Source organism: Rhinolophus sinicus, chromosome 3, assembly GCF_057876585.1.
Source record: "Rhinolophus sinicus isolate RSI-liver-muscle chromosome 3, RSI-T2T, whole genome shotgun sequence".
Taxonomy (NCBI): domain Eukaryota; kingdom Metazoa; phylum Chordata; class Mammalia; order Chiroptera; family Rhinolophidae; genus Rhinolophus; species Rhinolophus sinicus.
In genome coordinates this window covers 192,063,653-192,084,419 of record NC_142503.1, presented here as the reverse complement: position 1 = coordinate 192,084,419, position 20,767 = coordinate 192,063,653, and the positions used below count along the sequence as shown (strand labels likewise).

The following is a 20,767-nucleotide window of genomic DNA, read 5'->3' as shown; positions in this document are numbered from 1 at the left end:
ATTTTCAGGGAAACACGGTACTTTTTTAAGGAATAGTCTTGGGCTGCAAAACCATGCAGCAGCAGGAAGGCCATAGCTAACTGTCGAGGGCTTTGGGCAAGTCACTTCTCTCTTGCTTCACGCTCCCCTTCCTAGAAAACAAGGATTAAAATATTTTCCCTGCCTTTGCACAGAATGCATGTTAATGGGTTGTGTCATTCAAAGACATTCATTTGGGCTGCTAATGTTTGACGATTGCTTATCCACATAGCTCGCTCACAAACTTATAAATTGCCCCTCGGTGTTTATATGGAACATGTGCTGAATTTTGACACATTTCATTGTATAAGTAATATGCATTAATTGTAGGAAAAGAGACAGATATGGAAAAGAAAATCATCCTTAATTCTACCTACCTCCCAGCAGGAATTGTCGTTATATTTTATGTCTGCCCTCCACATTTTTCTGTGCATATATTACATGTATATTCTTTTCTTGCAAACAGTGCATAGGATGGGTAGACATTTTTCTAATACAGTGAATTTTGTTGGTGAGTTTTAGCTGCTGCAGTATAAGTTGTGACAAAAACTTTGAAAGTTTCCCCCAAAGAACTTTCTCCATCTGGGGCAAGGGGCAGCAGAGCTGAAAAGAAAATTCCACTCTGTCAGCATTTTTATACCCTCAGCATGTTCTGTTTGATGATTAAATGGTCTTATCTTTTTTGACCCATTTACTGTGATATTTTCTCAGGGGCCAACAATGATATTCTTCTGTTCTTGTCCTTCCTTTTTGGCTTGACTGTGCCGTTCTCTTCTCAGGTTTCTGCAGTCGAACTCCACGGTGCAGGATGATTTGGGAAGGAGCTGTGTGGCTCAGCTTGGTCCTGGGGATTGGTGCTGTCCTCATAGATGATCCCGAGGACGGAGGCAAGCACTGGGTGGTCATTGTCGCAGGTTCAAATGGCTGGTATAATTATAGGCACCAGGTAAGAAAGTGATTGGGCTTTTTCTCTATGACACTGGCATTCTGTAAACAGTCCTGACATTGTTAATACGACAGACTTTTTTTTGTTTTCTAAAGATTTTATTGGGGAAGGGGAACAGGACTTCATTGGGGAACAGTGTGTACTACCAGAACTTTTTTCCAAGTCAAGTTGTTGTCCTTTCAGTCTTAGTTGTGGAGGGCGCAGCTCAGCTCCAGGTCGTTGCGGTTGCTAGTTGCAGGGGGCGCAGCCCACCATCCCTTGCGGGAGTCGAACCGGCAACCTTGTGGTTGAGAGGATGTGCTCCAACCAACTGAGCCATCTGGGAGCTCAGTGGCAGCTCAGCTCAAGGTGCTGTGCTCAATCTTAGTTGCAGGGGGCGGAGCCCACCATCCCTTGCAGGACTCGAGGAATTGAACCGGCAACCTTGTGGTTGAGAGCCCACTGGCCCATGTGGGAATCAAACCGGCAGCCTTCGGGGTTAGGATCACAGAGCTCCAACCGCCTGAGCCACTGGGCCGGCCCTAGGACCTACTTTTTAAAAAGCCATCTATACTCCTGTTAAACTGGCGAAAGTATGTGTGTTGGCGAAGATGTGGAGAAAAGGGAATTCTCATATGTTGCTGGGGGGATTATAAAATGGTACATCTATTTTTGGAAAGCAGTTTGGTAGTTCCTCAAAATGGCCATTATGGGGGGGCCACCTCAATCTAATGCAAAGTTTTCAACTGTGGTGCTATTGACAGGTCATTTTTGGCATGGGGTGGGGGTGGGGTGGGGGACGTCCTGTACATTGTAGGGTGTTGCAGCGTCCTTGACCTCTACCCACTAGACGCCGGTGCATCACCCACCCCACTGTAACTACCAAAATGTCCCAAGCCTTTGCTAGATATCCCTAATCGAGACTCACTGGTCAACAACATCTCATTGTGTATGTAAGGACACTGAGAGTTAAAGAGGAAGTGAGTTGCCTGAGGCCACACAGAAGTTGGGGTGCAGAGATGACTGAAGCCTGGGGCTCTTTGCCCTCCATGCCTCAGCCCTGCTGCTCTCCCCTTGCACCCTCCTTCCCATCCTTCCTGGCATTTCTGCCAAATCATCCTGGCAGGAAGTAGAGAGAAAAGAATCCACATCTGTAAATACATTAAAAGTGCAGCCTCCTGATAGGAATGTAGCATGGTGCAGCTGCTTTGGGAAATAGTCTGGTAGTTTCTCAAAAGGTAAACATAGGATTACCAGGAATTCCACTACTAGGTATACACCCAAGAGAAATGAACACATATGTTCACACAAAAATTTGTACTTGAATGATCATAGCCAAAAGGTGGAAACAATCCAAATATCCATCAGCTGATGAATGGATAAACAAAATGGTCTAGCCATATAAGGGGAAATGTGGTCTGTCCATAAAAGGAGAGATTATTTGGCCATAAAAAAGAAGGCAGTGGGGTCGCCTGGTGGCTCAGGTGGTTGGAGCGCCATGCTCCTGCCGAGTTCATCAGTTCCATTCCCACATGCGCCAGTGAGCTGCGCCCTCTACAGCTAAGATTGTGAACAACGGCTCTCCCTGGAGCTGGGCTGGTGAGCAGCTGGAGGTTGGCGTGAGCTGCCATAGGCTTCCATGGGCTGCTGTGGGCTACCATGTGCTGCCAGGAGCAGCTGGTGGCCAGCGTGAGTGGCTGGCAGCCAGCGTGTGCTGCTGTGAGCTGCTGTGAGCCGACAACTGGTGTATGACTGCCTCAGAAGGGGGGGTGGTGCGGTAAGCGCAAGGCTCATAATACCCGCATGGGCCAGGGAGCCGTGTCCTACACAAGTAGACTGAGAAACAACGGCTTGAACCGGAGTAGGGGGGAGGCAGAAGAAGGGAAGAAAAAAAAAAAGAATGAAGTACTGATACAGACTTCAACGTGGTGCTCAATAAAAGAAGCCAGTCCCAGAGGACCACATATTGTATTATATGAAATGTGCTGAATAGGGGAGTCTATAGAGATAGAAAACAGATTAGCAGTTGGCAAGGTCTGGGCGGAGGGGAGAATGGGAATGACTGCTAATGGGTTTGGGGTCTCTTTTTGGGATGATGAAAATGTTCTGGAATTAGATAGTGGTGAGGGTTGCATGACTTTGTGAATATACTAGAAACCACTGGGCTGTACATATATATTTGTGTGAAACATAATAATAACTCATTTTGTTAGGCAAATAGTTGAATTACCGGGTTGTATATTTTAAAAGGCCGACTTTCAGGGTGTGCGAATTATATCTCAATAAAGTTGTTGTTTAAAAAGTAATTTCATCTTTTAATTCTCAGAAACAAGATGCATAGGCTATTACAGCACATGCAGGCTCTCTTCTAAGAGCCCTTTACACAGATGAACTCATTTGACAGACAATAGATCCAGCTCTTATTTCTTCTTTACAAATGAGTGGACTGAGGCACAGAACGGGTCAGCACTCACCCGTGTGGCCCAGGTGACAGGTGGTTGAGCCTGGATTCAAACACAGGCCAACTAGCTCTGGAGCAGCGCTGTCTGATAGGACAGCCACGTGTGTCATGGGAAATTTTCTAGTAGCCACGTTTTTAAAAAGTAAAACAGAAAAAAAAATAGGTGACTGTAATGTTTATCTTATTTAACCCAGTATATCCAAACTCATCAGTTTACTTGTAATCAATATTAAGAGTTGGTAATAAGATACCTTACTTTTTTTTTTTTGTACCAAGTCCTCAAAATCCAGGGTGTGTTTATACTCGCGTGGCGTTCAGGGCAGGCTGGCCACCTTTAAAGTGCTCATTGCCACATGTGGCCAGTGGCCGCTGTACTGCACAGCGCAGGCTTAGACTCTGTTCCTGATGGCCTGGCAGTGCCTCACCCACGTTTCCCTCCCAGGGTGTCAGTTTTCATCTTAGGTTAGGAGTTGCTTTAGATGAACCCCCTACCAGCTCTAAAATCGATGATTATTGAGTGACTTACTTCTTGAATGGCTTTTGTATGTTAGCTAAATAGGAAATTTGGCTTGACTAAAACCTTGTTGTCATAACATATGATTCCTTTTGCTTTTAATACTTAACCACAGACCTGACCCATTTCCAGGAGCAACCTGAGTCTCCTCCCTCTCTACCCGAGTTGGAAAGATAAGGTATTCAATACAGATCACGGATCTTCAGCTGGCTGATTCATCAGCCACCCTGGTTTGTGTACAACCAGCTTTAAAAAAACAGTTGGTTAAACATTATTAAGTATAGGTATCCAGTTACCCTTTGTTCCCAGACAGCCTTTTTTCCCCCCTTGAGTGTTGCTAGTTTCCCTGGGGAAAACTAGTTAATATTGAGATAGACTAAAGGGAAGCTATGCAAAAGAAGTGGGCACAGATTGAAATATTTGTCCCTAAATATGGGAGAATGAAGCTGCTTAGGCTGCAGGAGAGGAAACTCGTTTGCTGAGTCACCACTGATTTCAGCCCCACTCCCTGTTGGCCTGGTTCTGTTCCCAGCCAGCTGCCAAACTCTCTTTATCCACTTTGGAGGCTAATTAGAGAGCATTTAAAAGAACTTTCCCCTTAGAACCTAAACAGACTTTTAAACTTCCATTTTTCTGGAGGCTTACATTTTTCTTGGATTAACACAGCACTCGTGATCACAAATCGCGTTTGTTTAGGGAAGATGAAGACACCAGGCACGATTAAATCATAGCTAAGTGCGTTGTGATGGTTATTTTAACCGTGTTTTGTTTTGACTGAATTGGATTTCTCAGTTTCCATTTTGGGCTGGAAATTCATGGATGACAGAGAGGGGTTCAGTCTGCGGTGACTTTGGTGGGCTGTTCTGCCTCCCGCGTCCTGAGTGTGGGGTGGGTAAGGCCCGGTGAGGGTGGGTTTCTGCAGGGGCGGGGTGGAAGCCAGACTGCAGTGAGGGGAAAAGAGAGGGAGAGGTCCCGAAGAAGTGCAAGCAGCATGTGGTGACAGTGGACACTCTGTCCTCCCACAGGCTCGTGAAGGTAAAAAGAAGTAGGTCACCAGGGAGGAATGGGGCTGGGGGAGCATTTCTTTCAGGACCGAGAGATTCGAGCACATGGAGAAGGAAGATGGAAGGCCTGGGTAGGGCAGTGGGGTGATTGTTGAAGTGGGTTGATGGTGAAGCTCACTGTACTCAGGAGAACTGAGGATGCCAGGAATTGGGAGGCGAGGCAGGTCTGAGCCAGGTGTTACTAGGAGCAAGGGGTTTGGGGTCGTTACTGGGGGCTCTGAAGGAGGAAGCTGTTTGGTGTTGTGTTGGCAGGAGGAGAGGAGCTGTAAGAGTGTTGATGTCCACCCCCCTCTGCTCTCCTTGAGTTGGGGGTGTAGTGGAGAGGAAGGGGGCCACCCCTCCTCCCAGGTAGGCTGTGAGAGCATCTGTGTCCTGGGGCCGAGCAGGCAGGTCGGCAGGTTTCAGTGGGCGCAGAGAGGTAGAGGAGAAGTCTGCCACTTGTGCATATTGGAGTTGGAAGGAAGACATGCGACGATGGAGGGTCAAGTGGCAGAGTCATCACATTTCTGAAAGCCCACCTTTCATTTTATATATTTTAAAAAATGTGTGCAATTACTGCTGTTTAAAAACAGCTTTCTTGAGGCATAAGTTTGTATGTCATACAGTTCACTTATTATAATTGTGTAGGTCAGTGATTTTCAGTAAATTCCAACAGTGGTGCAAGCATTGCCACCGTCTAGTTTTAGGACACTTCCATCATTCTAGAAAGTTCCTTCATGCCCATTTACAGTTAGTTCCAGCTCTTGTCCCTGCCCCATGCAGCCACGGGTCTGCTTTTTGTCTATATTGTTTTGCCTTTTCTAGAAACGTCATACAAATGGAATTGTACAATATGCAATCTTTTGTGTCTGGCTTCTTTACCTGGTATAACGTTTTGAGGTTAATCCGTGTTGTTGCAAAGTATCACATATTAAAAAAAAAAAAAGAATACACTTTTAAAGAGGGCATGGTAGGAAGGGATTAGGGTGGAGGGAGGGCAGAGCGGACTGAGTTAGGGGACGCAGTTAGTTCAGGAGGGCTGTGCTGGTACAGGCCGGAGGCAGCACAGGATCAGAAAGGAACGTGGGCTTTGGACTAGCGCAGACCTCAGGTGTCGTTGCTGCTGTCCGCTTACCTGCTTACCTATTCGTTTGAACAGATAACATAATCTCACTTTAAAGCTCCGATTCCCTCTGGAAGATGTGAGATTGGTGCTGGGCTCACTGAGGCACCCCTACAAAGCCGCTGACCCTGGCCCCCCCGGGCAGCGCTCAGAGCATGCATCTCGAGGTGATGGTACGTGCACACCTGCCAGAGGAGCAGACAGTGAGAACCCCTGCTTAGCTCCTTCCTGGCTGGAAAGTGGATGCCTTCACAGTGACCGTGACCAAGCTGTGCCGCTTGTGTTGGGTCTTTGTTCTAAGCCCGTTGTTTCACTGACAGTTGGCCTGAGATGGCGGCAGCAGGAGCAGACCGTGTCAAGACAGAGGCCTGCAGCAGGAAATCACGGGGTGTATTAGTAAGCCTGTCAGAACTCCTCCCGTACGTGAAACAAGCTGAGCCATGACAATCTCTGTTCAGTAGTCCCGAGGGTCAAGTCTTACTCAATACTCTCCTCTCAAATGTGACCTCATATAGCTTTTCTGTTTTTAAGGGGAAAAATGCTTATAGGTCTCATGTGTTCAAAGGAAGTGATTCAATACCACTTCCTGTTGAAGTAGCCTTCAACACCACTTCCAAATTATTTGACTTAATTTAACCCTACTTTTATTTCTTTTGAGTGCCAGTAAATACTTGACTCTTACAAAGAACCCCTGTGAGTTAACAAAGTTAGAGGCAACCAAGTACCTCCAAGGGCCCAGGAGAGAATCACGATGTGACTTGGAGACTGGTGCGCGAGGAAGAGGGCACAAGGCACGGGTCCAGTGCTGAGCCCTTTCCGAGCTGGTCCCCATCTGTGAAATGGGGAGAAAGCACCTGCCTGTCAGGGTGGTGGTGAGCAGTCCACGCGGTGTGGGAGTCGCTAACGGGACACACTGCTCCTGCCCTTTCTAAAGTACAATTTTATTGCAGCGTATTTTGCATATCACATGTAATTCACCCGTTTCAAGTGTACAACTCCATGGTTTCTTAGTAAGTTGTGCAAACATCACCATACATCAGTTTGAGAACTTTTCCGTCTCCCTAGTAAGACCCCTCGGGCCCCTCTGCAGTCCCCAGCCCCAGGCACCCACTAATATACTTTCTATCTCTATAAATTTGCCGTTTCTGAACGTTTCATATCCATGGAGCCATACAACGTGGTTTTTTTATGTCTGGCTTCTGTTAGCATAGTGTTTTTGAGGCTTATCTGTGTTGTAGCATGTGTCAGTACTTTATTCCTTTTTATTGCCAACGAGTCTTAAATTGTATGGACAGACTACATTTTATTGGTCCATTTATCGGTTGACAGACATTTGGGTTGTTTCCATTTTTTTGCCTATTATGAACAGTGCTGCTAAGAACACTTGTGTGCAGTCTGTTTGCATGGATAAGTGTTTTTGTTTCTCTAGTCAGATAAGATATATAAGAATAGAATTGCTGAGTCATATGGTAAATTTTATGTTTAACTTTTTAAGAAAAGGTTACACTGTTTCCCAAAGTGGCTGCACCATTTTACATTCCCTCAAACAGTGAATGGAGGTTCCGTTTTCTCCACATCCTCACCAACACTTGTTATTGTCTGTCTGGCTGTGGTATCTCGTTCTGGCTTTAATTTGTATTTCCATAATAACTAATTATATTGAGCATCTTTTGATGTGCTTTTTAGCCATTCATATGTTTTCTTAAGTGAAATAGTTATTCAGATCTTCTCTCTATTTTTGATTGGGTTGATTGTCTTATTGAGGTACACGTTCTTTATATATTCTGGATACAAGTCCTCTGTCAGATATGTGTTTTGCAAATATTTTCTCTTCTTCTGTTGTTTGTCTTTTCATTTTCTTTTTTTTTTTTTTTTAAAGATTTTTTTTATTGGGGAAGGGGAACAGGACTTTTTTTATTGGGGAACAGTGTGTACTTTCAGGCCTTTTTTTTTCCAAGTCAAGTTGTTGTCCTTTCAATCTCAGTTGTGGAGGGTGCTGTTCAGCTTCAAGTTGTTGTTCTTTCAGTCTTAGTTGTGGAGGGCGCAGCTCAGCTCCAGGTCCAGTTGCTGTTGCTAGTTGCAGGGGGCACAGTCCACCATCCCTTGCGGGAGTCGAACCGGCAACCTTGTGGTTGAGAGGATGCACTCCAACCAACTGAGCCATCCGGGAGTTCAGCGGCAGCTCAGCTCAAGGTGCCGTGTTCAATCTTAGTTGCAGGGGGCACTGCCCACCATCCCTTGCGGGAGTCGAGGAATTGAACTGGCAACCTTGTGGTTGAGAGCCCGCGCTCCAACCAACAGCTGAGCCATCCGGGAGGCAGCTCAGCTCAAGGTGCCAGTGTTCAACCTTAGTTCTTTTCATTTTCTTAATGGTATCTTTGAAGTACTAAAGTTTTAAATTTTGACGATTTCCAACTTATCAATTTTTTTTTCTTCTATAGACCATGCTTTTGGTGTCATCTATAACATCTTTGCAGTTTTAACTCAAGGTTCCAAAGATTTTCTCCTAAGTTATCTTGCAAAAGCTTTGTTTTAGCCCTTACATGTAAGTCTGTGATCCGTTTTGAGTTAAGTTTTGTGTATGGTATGAAGTGAGGCCCTACAGTCACCTTTTTTGAATGTGGATATCCAAGTTATCCCAGCACCATTTGTCAAGAGTGTTCTTTCCCCTGAGTAGTTTTGAAATCGGGAAGTGAAAGTTCTCCACCTCTGTTCTTCTTTTTCACATATTTTTGGCTCTTCTAGGTCTTTTGCAATTTTGTTAAAATTTCAGGATCATCTTGTCAATTTCTTCAGAAAAGCCTGCTGATCTTTTTTTTCCTTAAATTTTGATAGTACTAAGTCTTCTGATCCATGAATGTGAGATGTCTCTGTTTATTTAGATCTTCTTTAATTTCCCTTAACAATATTTTATAATTTCCAGTGTGTAAGTGTTGCACTTTTTTTGTTAGATTTAGTCCCAAGATTTTTTGTCTTTTTTGTTTTTGTTTCTTAAATGAACCTGCCTCTGACAGGAATAAAATAATAGGATGATTTGTCACTGAGGTCAGTGGGGGTGGTGGTGTATGCTGACTTCCACTTTCATCATAGGGGTAGGTTAAATCTGACATAATATTGATTTTCTTTCCAAAGCCCTTTTTACCGGTAGATGTGGTGGTGTGCGTGTGTGTATGTGTGTGTGCTGCATAAACATTAACTGCCTAATGAATCAGAGCTTGGATGATGGGGTGGCGGTTAAAAATCGAGTTGAAAAGGTATAAATGTATGTGTTTTAAAATCACTTAAAGACCCAACCAATAGGGAATGATTCACAGCCCGCTCCCATGAGAAAGAACATGTTGCTCGTTAGAACTCCGAAGCTGGCCTCCTCCTGGGCAAAGTCTCACTTGACGATATTCTCCCAGGCAGATGCGTGCCACGCCTACCAGATTGTTCACCGCAATGGGATTCCGGACGAGCAGATCATTGTGATGATGTATGATGACATTGCCAACTCTGACGAGTAAGTATGGGGCTCTTTCAGCTTGGTGGCGAAGGACTTCAGGACATTTAAATAAATGCATGTAGACTCTCAGGAATCCTTCGATGAATAGCCCAACATGAGGGTATAAACAGACTCACAGATGAAATTCCCCAGGGCTGCTTCATGTAGGGCTTTGCACATAACTCGGGGCTCCCTGGTGGTGGCAGGGACATGGATAGTGGGTGCTGAAGGATGTTTGGGGCTGCTGCTTTGGACGGGTTGAAAGCATAAGTCCCTTCTCAGCTTGGAGAACTCGTCATTGGGTTCTGCAGGGCTTCTTTCTGCCCTCCGAGCAGGTAGACAGCACAGAGGGGACCCCACCTCAGTGGCCTGTATGGAGAAGGCGTGTTTGTAGGTTAGATTCCACTACCCTTCTTCATATATCTATTTACATTTGTTATTCGTTGACTCTAATTGTACACATCATTCTCTCATGCTGCTTACCTGATTTCTCGAGGAGATCAGGAACAGCAAGTATGAGTACTTAGTTAGCTCAACCAGCGCTAGTCTCCCCAGCTCCTCTGTCTCCCTGCTGCGGCCCCGACGAAGGTCACAGGACAGCTCAGAATCCATTCTGAGCTCTCACGCCTCAGCTCTTGTATTAAATCCGTGTCTTCTGACCTATTTCTGCAAGTCGTTTTGCTCTGAGATCTCGCCCCCGAGATGCTGTGTGGCTTCCAGCAGGAGGCCAGGCACACCTGGGCCTTGGTCCCTGTCCTGGGTGTTAGGACTCAGCCCTTCACTGCTCCTGCCTAGAACTCGACTTGTGGGATGTCCCAGATCCCCCAGCTGCTGAAACCACTAACACTTGGTGACCGTTTGGGCAGTGAGCAGTGTGTCCAACACACATGGCTCATTGCTATTTTTATACATAACAGGGGCGTGTTTTTTTTTTTGTTGTTTATTTTTTTTTTTAGGATTTTTATCGGGGAAGGGAACAGGACTTTATTGGGGAACAGTGTGTACTTCCAGAACTTTTTTCCAAGTCAAGTTGTTGTCCTTTCAATCTTAGTTGTGGAGGGTGCAGCTCAGCTCCGGGTCCAGTTGTGGTTTCTAGTTGCAGGGGGCACAGCCCACCATCCCTTGCGGGAGTCGAGCTGGCAACCTTGTGGTTGAGAGGATGCACTCCAACCAACTGAGCCATCTGGCGGGCAGCTCAGCTCAAGGTGCCGTGTTCAGTCTTAGTTGCAGGGGGCGCTGCCCACCATCCCTTGTGGGACTCGAGGAATTGAACTGGCAACCTTGTGGTTGAGAGCCCACTGGCCCATGTGGGAATCGAACCGGCAACCTTCGGAGTTAGGAGCACGGAGCTCTAACAGCCTGAGCCACCGGGCCGGCCCCACGTGGTTTTGAAGGGAGAGATTTCAGAGACTAGGCAGATTTTGTGCTTCACTTGTGTCCTTTGATTTTCAGCAACCCCACTCCTGGAGTTGTGATCAACAGGCCCAATGGCTCGGATGTGTACAAGGGAGTCCTGAAGGACTACACTGGCGAGGTGAGGGGGCGTGGGCGGGCTGCCGGCGGGGGTTCTTTTCATTTCCATGGTGATTTTTCCCTCTTCTGTGCACTGCATTTCTAGAACCTCACCAGGCTGATTCCTGGTCAGTGTTTTGTGTTGGTAGTAAGATTGGTGCTTAAAGAGTAATTTCTAAGCATTCTAAAAGAAAGCAGAGGAAAATAAAAGGGTAATGGTGGAAGTAAGTAAGTACCAACTTTTAGTTTTTAGTATCTTATACTTTAAGCCGATAACAGATGTCCTCAGATAATCTCTGGTTTTCCTGAGGTGTTGCTGTTTATATGATTAGGGGTTATCTGGACTCTTCTCCGAAAATCAGTTCTCAGCACCAACCCTGCGCAAAGCATGTCCGGATTTTGCTGAGATACTTTTTCATTAATTATTATTATTGCATATCACTTTCAGATGATTATATCCCTTCCAGTTGAGACTGTATAAATTGACACGTTTTTAAAAGCACCATAATGACTTCGGCTGCACAGTTTTCATCGTCTTCTTTTTCTTAGTATCTGAGGGATCTTCTAGGAACCTATATTCCTGATGAACTTTTAGGAACTAATATCAGAGGGATCTTTTGGGAATGTTTATCTGAAGTTTAGCAGTTCTTTCAGTTTCAGTTTTCTCTTTTAAATTCAAGTACACATCATACGTGTAATGTAAGCATCCCATTTTTACAAAATTGTTTCTATATTGTTATATAAGGAAATGTCTGGAATCTAAGTGGTGGGATGTTTGGTGATCTTTTTTTCCTTTGTGCTTTTCTGTATTGCATTTTTCAATGATCTGGTATCAAGTTACAAAATCTCATTTAAGTACATCGAATATCCTTGGGATTCTTCCCTTCAGGCAGCAGCTTGCAAAGCGGAGGGCCCAGTGCTGACGCTTCTGCTCCCTCTTTGCTGTCTCCCTGAGGTGGTACGCTTTTCCTCTGCCACTTGTCCCCACTGACCAGTTTCTTTGTGTTTCTCCACATGGACTTTATAATGGTCAGGAAGGCATGGCAGGCTTGCTTAGCTGCCGTCACCCAAAGACGAGGTGATATTTGAGAAAAGGTCGTGCGCATGCCCCAGAAACACTGACCATGTTTTGGGTCTTTCTTAGTTCTGAAATGTTTGTTCTTAAACCTTGAGCCCTTGGAGATGTGTGAGCTGGTGGCCTGGGTCAACTCCAGACTCAGCAAACGCTTGGAGTTGGAATGACAGCTGCATCTGATTTCATCTCCCCATTCTTTGTAGGATGTCACCCCACAAAATTTTCTTGCTGTGTTGAGAGGTGACGCAGAAGCAGTGAAGGGCAAAGGATCTGGAAAGGTCTTGAAGAGGTAAAGTCTGCTTTATGGCTGTCATACTTTCCTGAATGACCTGACACCTTAGAATGGAGAATTGAAACAGGCATTTTTCTTGGCTCCTGGCCTGTTTACCATGAGAAACAGCTGATTTAAGACAGGCTCCACAAGACTGACGGCTTCGTTTGGCAGCCCATTTCTGTACCAAATTAATACTATGATTCAGGGTCCTACATTCTTTTTTTTCAATTTTATTGGGGAACATTGGGGAACAGTGTGTTTCTCCAGGGCCCATCAGCTCCAAGTCGTTGTCCTTCAATCTAGTGGTGGAGGGCGCAGCTCAGCTCCAAGTCCAGACGCCGTTTTCAATCTTTAGTTGCAGGGGGCGCAGCCCACCATCCCCTGTGGGACTTGACCCGGCAACCTTGTTGTTGAGAGCTCGTGGTCTAACCAGCTGAGCCATCCAGCCGCCCCGGGGTCCTTCATTCTTAATGAAACGTTCCCCGTCACTTAAATCCACTGCTTTTTGTCGTCCATGCATCCTAGTGGTGGTACATTCCACTGCCTGAGGAACACGCTGAGACAGGCAGGAAGCCCTGCGGCCGGTCAGATTGCAGGGCCCTGTCCTGCCGCCGACCATGTGCTCTGACCACAGGTCAGCGCAGTGGGGAGGAACCATTCAGCAGGACACAGCTAACCTTCGTCTGGGGAAAACTAACCCCAGGCTTGCCTGCCAGCTGTGGGTTAGCGTTGTCTTGTTGGTCAGCTTATGGAGCATAAGTTTATGGAGCATTTCTATGTGATGTCAGGTTTTTAATAGCATGCCTTCAGAGAGTCTCAGGTACTTGGCACATGGCGCTGTTCCTGTCAAGCTAGAGGGGAAACCTAGGCACAAGTAAGCCGGTGTGAGTTAGAGCAGAGATGGATATCTACGTGGGATGAAGCAAATTGGTCCCAAGTGAGTTATCACATCTCTGCAACCTTGAAGCAGTGCCCTCTGAGTGGAAGCCCTGGTGAGGAGGCAGGTGGGCGTCCCAGGCTGTGTACAGGCCGAGGGGCCTGCAGGGGAAGTTGGAGCTGCAGGACCATGTTTGGCTGTGTGTCCTTGCCTCCTTGTTCATTTTGGGGAGATCTGGTTGGAGAGAGAGTGTGGCTACCTGGAATGAGACCCAATTGCCAAAGGACCACTATGCATATCACACCTGGTCTGTCAACCAAGGTCTCTCCTCCCCCCTGGCTGTGATTCAGATTTCCAAGGCTCTAGGATATGCCTTGTGGCTCAGAATAGCACTCAGCGATACGTTCCTTTTTGTACCTGGTCGGGAGACTGTAATCCTCAAACTTCTTAGTTTTTTTTAAAAAAACTTTTATTTATTTAAGTGTGTTTTTCCAGGACCCATCAGCTCCCAGTCAAGTAGTTGTTTCAATCTAGTTGGGGAGGGTGCAGCTCACAGTGGCCATGTGGGGATTGAGCCGGCAACCTTGTGTTAAGGGCATCGCGCTCTAACCAACTGAGCTAACCGGCCGCCCCCTCTTCTTAGTTTTTTGATAAGGGCAACTTTTCAGAGACATGGAAGGAGAAATTGAAACAGAACACGGTCGACTTTGACTCTTGTCTGTTCTCTCTTGGCAGTGGCCCCCGGGATCACGTGTTCGTTTACTTCACTGATCACGGAGCTACTGGAATACTGGCTTTTCCTAATGATGATGTGAGTTTTTCTTAACATTGTACAGGCAAACTAGGAGAATGGAAAACAAAATCTCAGTGGTGACATGAAACCTGTGATACAGGTTTCTAATGTCCTACCAGGGTGGTACGTGTGGCAGGTGAGTGTGGGGGCACCGTTAGCAGCTTGAAATCGGTCCAGAGGCATCTCTTCTGGCAGGTTTTCCCTGCATTTCTTTTCATATCCCAGCATCAGTCGCTGCCCAGGGCTTGGGAGCATTGCACTAGATGCAGTGATAGAACACTGTCTCTGAAATGCTCTGGACAAAGGAATGAGTGAGGAAGCGCATTCTCTTCCCCTTTTAAAACGTGAACAAAACCCTTGCGATGACATTCTGGGATATGCTGTTCACTATGATTCTTTCCAGGATAGGTAAATAAGAATTTACAAAGCATCCATAGGAGACTTTATTAATGGGTTATCCAGCAAATGGTTTCTCTTGAGATCTCGGTCTGAATGTCAGTGTTCTTACCTTTCAGCTTCATGTCAAGGACCTGAATCATACCATCCGTTACATGTACAAACACAAGATGTACCAAAAGGTAACATCCGCGCCCGGGGTGGCTGTGGGGAATGGCTGTGGGGCGGGCAGCGTGTGGCAGCAGAGCCCGCGGTTCCACGACCGGCCTTCTAACCCTGGGCAGCTGTGTTTTCTGGAAGGGTGTCCTTTTGGTCAGTCTGGTTTCCCAGGATGAACCTTTGCTGATTCTCGGGCTTTAGCTATTAGATCAGAATCCCTGGAGATCTTGTTATCACAGACTGTGGGTCCCACCCCCAGATCAGGTCTGGGGAGAAGCCTGAGAATTTGCCTTTTCTGAGTTGACACTGATGCTGCTGGTCCAGAAACCGCACTTTGAGGGCTAATGGTCCTAGAACTGTCACCAATTTGGGGCAGTTGGGGAGGAAAACACCATCATCTTGTTTTCACCTTGGCATTCGCTCGCCCCATGGCATCTGTTATAGAAACTGCATAGCTCGGGCGTGGACACGGTAGTAACGTGGAAAGATGGCCGTCGTACTGTCTTCCTGCGTGGGACAGTATCTGTGGCTCGTCTTCTCTGCATTATTTCAGCTAATAGATCATTTTATTGTGTTAATGATGACTACATTTTGAGTCCTTCTGGTGTATATGACAACAGCTCTGTAGCCTCTGGCAGCAGCCTCTTTCAGCAGAGATGTAAACAAAAGTGAAAGACTCCTCAGAATGGGTCAAGAGAGTGGGGAGAGCCAAAGTAGCGACGGCGAGAGATCTGCCTGGCCGGGGTGTGAGTCTAACCGTCTCGTTTGCCTCACAGATGGTGTTCTACATCGAAGCCTGTGAGTCTGGGTCCATGATGAACAACCTGCCCAGCGACATCAACGGTAGGTGGTGGGAGCCCTGGCCTCTGAGCCAGGTGGGGTGAGCACGTTACTCAGAGGTGCAGTTGGTCATTCTCTGATTCTGCCAATGTAAAGAACCAAGTGTTCGACATAAGCAGGGGCCCAGGGCAGCCAGTGTGTAGAAGAAGGGAGATAGGTGTGGGCAGCTCTGGACTCCCTCTGCTCCTCGGGGATTTGTGGCCAGAGAACAAGGAATCTGCACGTGAGCTTCACAGGGCTCTTCCAGGTTCTGAAAGCTCCTGAAGTCCAAAGTTACACCGTCTTTGGACTTGTCTCGGTCCTTTGCGGCACTTTACCTGCTGGCTCTCTGATCTTCGGCAGGTGACTTACCCTCCTTGACCTTTAGTTATCCCCGCCTGTAAAATGGGGATAAAGATAGGATCTTTATGTCTGTTTATTTATCATTTTAAGGGATAACATCCATCCAGAACAATTCCGAGCCCATGGTAGCTATTGCATAGGTTCCATCTAAAACTAACTGTTTCTTCAATAAATGTTAATTTTCTCCAGAAACTAAGTCTCCAAAGCTGTTAAAATCTTGCAGCATTCTTCTAAAATAGCTCGATGTCTAAGTAAGCATGCACGCTTGCCTATTGCTGCAGAAAGTGTCTGTCAATTGGCCTCTCTTTCTTCCACTTGTCATCTTAGACGGATTAGCATGCGCAAACAGTGCTGGCTGCAGTGATGCCTTCCCGCCCTCCCTCTGCTGACTTAAGTGGCACACTGATTACACTAGGAAAGAAGGAAAGACCCGAGCTTCGAGTTCAGTCCACCGCAGAGTATAAAATGTGACCAAAACATGTCTTTCATTCCTCCTAGTTTATGCAACTACCGCTGCCAATCCTGACGAGTCATCCTACGCCTGTTACTACGATGAGCAGAGGTCCACGTACCTGGGGGACTGGTACAGCGTCAACTGGATGGAAGACTCGGACGTGGTGAGCCCTTCGAGGGGCTGCTATTCAGCTGGGTCTTGACCATCCGCCTGTCATGGCTGAAGGACTTTCCTGTTTACATTTCTGCAGGAGGACTTGACCCAAGAGAGTCTCCACAGGCAGTACCAGCTGGTCAAATCCCACACCAACACCAGCCACGTCATGCAGTATGGAAATAAGGTGAGCAGCGGAGCCTTGCGCTCTTGCTGTCGGTCCCTCAAGTCCCCAGCTGACTCACCTGGAACGTTTGTCTTGAAGAGAAAGGGGATCCGGGTGAGAAATGGCCAAGGCAAGGATGGCTGAGCCTCTCGTGGCCACTTCATCCTGGGGACCCTGTTCGGGCTTTGGACTCAGACCTTGCTAGGTTCAGACTTGCGAAGTAGTGAGACTTTGGGCAAGCTCCTTCACCTCGCTGCATCTCCATGTTCTCCATCGTCAGATCCCTCACGCGCTAAGGAAGGGTGTGCATCCGAAACACAAATCACAGGCCAGGCACCCAGGGAGGGGTTGGCTTCTCCAGCTTCCATGGCGTGGCCCCTAGAACCTCATCCCCGGATTCTCGGGGTCCTGCTTCCCTGCAAGTTGCAGGGTGTTACCTTTACCCTTTGGCTGTAAATTAGAGACATTTCCCCCCTTCAGCTATGTCCAGAAGGACCTAGGTGGGTAAATAGGTGTGTTTAGCAGGGCTGTCTGGACAAGGTTGCAGCCGGTGGCTTGGGCTTAGGTGGCACCTCCAGCTTTAGCTCTGCTCGGCTCCGTGGACCAGCCCTCAGCTCTAACCTGGACAGATGCTTTGCACTTTCCTACTTCTGGTCACTAGGGACAGGTGATGAGCGTGGGAGCTGAGCACAACCCAGGGTCGCCGCTGGCTGAAACAATGCTGGTCCACACGGTGTATGACCGTGGAGGAGCAGCTGCCTTTCATGTATGAAAGAAGAGCAATTCTCTTGCAAAAGGTGACTGGCATTTTTGAAGTTCATCATCGGTGGATTTTAGGTGCTCAAACATGTTGCCTTGCCTGCTGCTGGCACGTGTTTTCAGGCTGCGACTGTGGCCCGTCCGTGGTCCTGAACTTGTGAGCCTCCAGGACCCAGGCTGCATTTGGTCCATCTGCTCTTCCGCTGACACTGGCTTTGTCTCTCTCTCTCCCCGCCCCAGTCCATCTCTACCATGAAACTGATGCAGTTCCAGGGACTGAAACACAAAGCCAGTTCTCCTATCTCCCTGCCTCCGGTCCAGCGCCTTGACCTCACCCCAAGCCCTGAGGTGCCCCTCATGATCATGAAAAGGAAACTGATGTCCACCAACGATCTGCAGGCGTCCAGGCGTCTGGTTGAGGAGATACACATGCATCTGGAGGTAAGTCGTGGTCGGAAGTGCTGCTCCTGGCCTGCCAAGCTCGGTCTCTGCCTCCTGACCATTACCCAGTGTTGCTTAGAGCCCGGTGACAGAACTCTGGCTCACCTTCCGCCTGCCACATGGGAGCATGTGGGAGAGGAAACTGGCCTTTGTACTCTGTGTAAATAGAAACCAGTAAATGGAGCAGTGGCTGTCTTCACTCTTCATTGGTAAACTGACCTTGACCTCTGTAGTAGCAGGAAGCAAAGAAATTGGGGGCTCATCTCCTGTATCCTGCCAAGAGGCCCTGGCAGATGGGCATTTTTGTCTTTTCTACCTCGTTGCTTAAACGATATTTTAGTTTGGCTGCTTGCTGAGTTACTAGCTAATCATGTTTTTTAGAAAATCCAATCCATCAAAAATTTCTACTTCCTTAGGAAATCATAGTCATGGCCTAAAATTCTCGTTTTCAGTAGCTCAGGAGTTTGTTTGGAACCGGCAGAATTACTTGTCAGATTCTAGCTGTGCGGCCAGAACCACCAGGCGTGCACGCACTGGGCTGCTGGGTGGAGGCTGACCGACCGTCCTCCCAGCAGAGCCAGCTCAGTGTCAGCTCTGTGCCCTCATCGGCGCAGCACATGGGATGATGGGCTGGAATATGGCCCCAGTGTTCAGGGAAAGATAAAAAATCTGTGTGATCCATTTTAAATTCGTTTCTCTAAGAAGCCTGACAATTAATCCCTCCTATTATAGTGGTGTATGAACCAGGGTGTAGTTTTCCTGTTGGAGCCCCAGTGTCACACAGCAGCCCTCACACTTCCTAGCCTCGGACCTCTTCGTAGTCTTAAAATCATTCGTCCCCCAGAGCTTATGTTTATGTGGGTTCTATCACTATTTTCTGCGTTAGAAATGAACACTGAGATTTAAAAAATATTAACTCATTTAGAAATGACAATAAAAGACTCTTTTTGTGTTAATTTTTTTTTAATGAAAAATAACCATTTTCTAAAATAAAAACAATTTTGGTGAGAAGAGCAGCATGGCTTTACATCTCTTTTCTGCCCAGTGTAATAGAAGACAGCTAGTTCTTGACCTGCTTCTGCATTCACTCTGTTGGGCTCTGTTGTTCTGGCTGAAATGATGAGGAAAACCCAACCTCACGCAGTTACATAGTTGGGAAAAGGGGGACCTTCCGGGCCCCTGAGAGGTCTTGGGGACCCCCGTGGTTCTGGGCCACCACTGGTCTGACACACAGTGGGCAGTGAGTCCTTGTGGCGGTTGGACCCGGATGAAACACACCCTGGCTGGGGGTGGCGTGGGATGGTCAGAGGATTGGATTGTAAATTTTGGTTAATGAAGGAGCAACTTTTTCTCTATGATGCTGGTTTTCGTCATCTGGGAGGGAAACAGTGCCCCCCTTTGTGTCCCTGTGTATGACCTTTCAGTGTTTCTGCAATGGACAAAGGTGTCTGTGAACACATAGCACCATTCATGGGACAACAATCTACTTTGGGGCACAATTTCTATGCCCTGCCTTGCCCCTGCTTTCCTCAGAGTGGGTCATGCCTGTTCTTCAGGTATTTAGATGTAAAGGTTTCCGTCGTGCCAGGAGATCCCTAAAAGGCAAGGTATTTCTAAAGGTTTCTAGCAGTCACAGAAGCTTCGTGCACATGTTTGCCCCCTGCAGAATGCAGCTGTTCGCATCTCTTTTAACCTACTGGGGTGGGGGCTGCCAGAAGAGAAGCTTCTAACCCAACCAGGGTTCCAGGAGAGGCTGCGTTAAGATACATTTAGAAAAAATGGGTTTCTTCACAGGCCAGGAACGTCATTGAGAAGTCCGTGCAAAACATTGTCTCCTTGCTCGCGAGGTCTGATGACGAGGTGGAGAGACTCCTGTCTCAGAGAGCCCCGCTCACGGCTCACGACTGCTACCAGGCAGCCGTGTCACACTTCCGCACGTACTGCTTTAACTGGCACTCCCCCACGGTAAGCCCAGGCCCCCTGGGGCCGCCACCTTCTGCACCCCAGCTTCCATGGGCCAGCTTGGCCTTTCCCTGACATTGTAAACCCAAAAGCTAAATTAATATTGTCCCTGGAAATCACGTCCGCTGCATTACCTTGCAGAAGGTTCCATCCAGCCTAAGGAAGCCATGGGCTCATTCAGAGGCCTTTGACCGGGATGAGAGGAAGAAGGTTGTCCAAATTCACTGACCGTAAATCCTGGCCCTAGACGCTCTTAATTGTCCCAGTGGATAGGAGGTTACCAGTTATAGATGACTCAACTCCCATATTGTCCCTGCCACACCCCATCCCTCACACCAGCCACACAGGTTTTTCTCCCTTTTGCGTCTATTCCGACTCCTCCCCAAGATTTATTGTTGTAGTCAGGCCCTGGCCTGTGGAGGAGAAGAAGGTACCAAGTTTCTGCAGATTGTAGCATATCAAGGTTGGAAGGTACCTAAAAAGACTTCTGGTTAGTATTGTGTGATGCTGGTTTCTGCAAATTGTAAAATGTCAGGGTTGGAAGGTACCTAAAAAGCCTTATCGCTGGTCAGTACTATGTGATGCTTGGATCCCTCTTGGGAAAGGATCAGCCAACTGTGGCCCACAGGCCCAGGCCTGCCCACAGCCTATTGGTTTCCCCCCCACCGAGCCTGTTGTTATAAATAAAGTTTTATTGCAACACAGCCACACGCAACTTGGTCACACTGGCTGCTTGCACACTGCAGCAGTGGTAAGTAGCTCAGGCAACCTGCAAAGACTAAAATATTTACTGTCTCGTCCTTCCCAGAAAAAGTCTGCCACCTCCTGCTTTAGAGCTGTGTTTTTCAATACAATAGTCACTAGCCTCAGTGGCGACTTACATTTGAATTGAATTAAAATGAAATAAAATTGAAAGCTTAGTTCTTTAGCCACACGAACCACATTTCAAGTGTTCAGTAGCCACCTGGGACTGGCAGCTACTCCATTTTGTTTTTG

General features: G+C 47.2%; 1 protein-coding gene across 2 annotated transcripts in view; it reads left to right on the top strand.

Moving 5' to 3' along the window:
• Positions 1-20,767, top strand: part of LGMN (legumain) — a 37,316-nt gene that overhangs the window by 15,112 nt on the left and 1,437 nt on the right. For both annotated transcript variants that reach the window (XM_074327025.2, XM_019745360.3), the window contains exons 2-12: positions 798-964; positions 9,489-9,586; positions 11,021-11,102; positions 12,359-12,444; positions 14,042-14,117; positions 14,615-14,677; positions 15,431-15,497; positions 16,335-16,453; positions 16,541-16,630; positions 17,609-17,809; positions 19,604-19,774. In XM_074327025.2, the coding sequence (XP_074183126.1) occupies positions 827-964; positions 9,489-9,586; positions 11,021-11,102; positions 12,359-12,444; positions 14,042-14,117; positions 14,615-14,677; positions 15,431-15,497; positions 16,335-16,453; positions 16,541-16,630; positions 17,609-17,809; positions 19,604-19,774 (1,191 nt within the window). In that variant the 5' untranslated portion in view covers positions 798-826. The remainder of the gene's footprint in view (positions 1-797; positions 965-9,488; positions 9,587-11,020; positions 11,103-12,358; positions 12,445-14,041; positions 14,118-14,614; positions 14,678-15,430; positions 15,498-16,334; positions 16,454-16,540; positions 16,631-17,608; positions 17,810-19,603; positions 19,775-20,767) is intronic.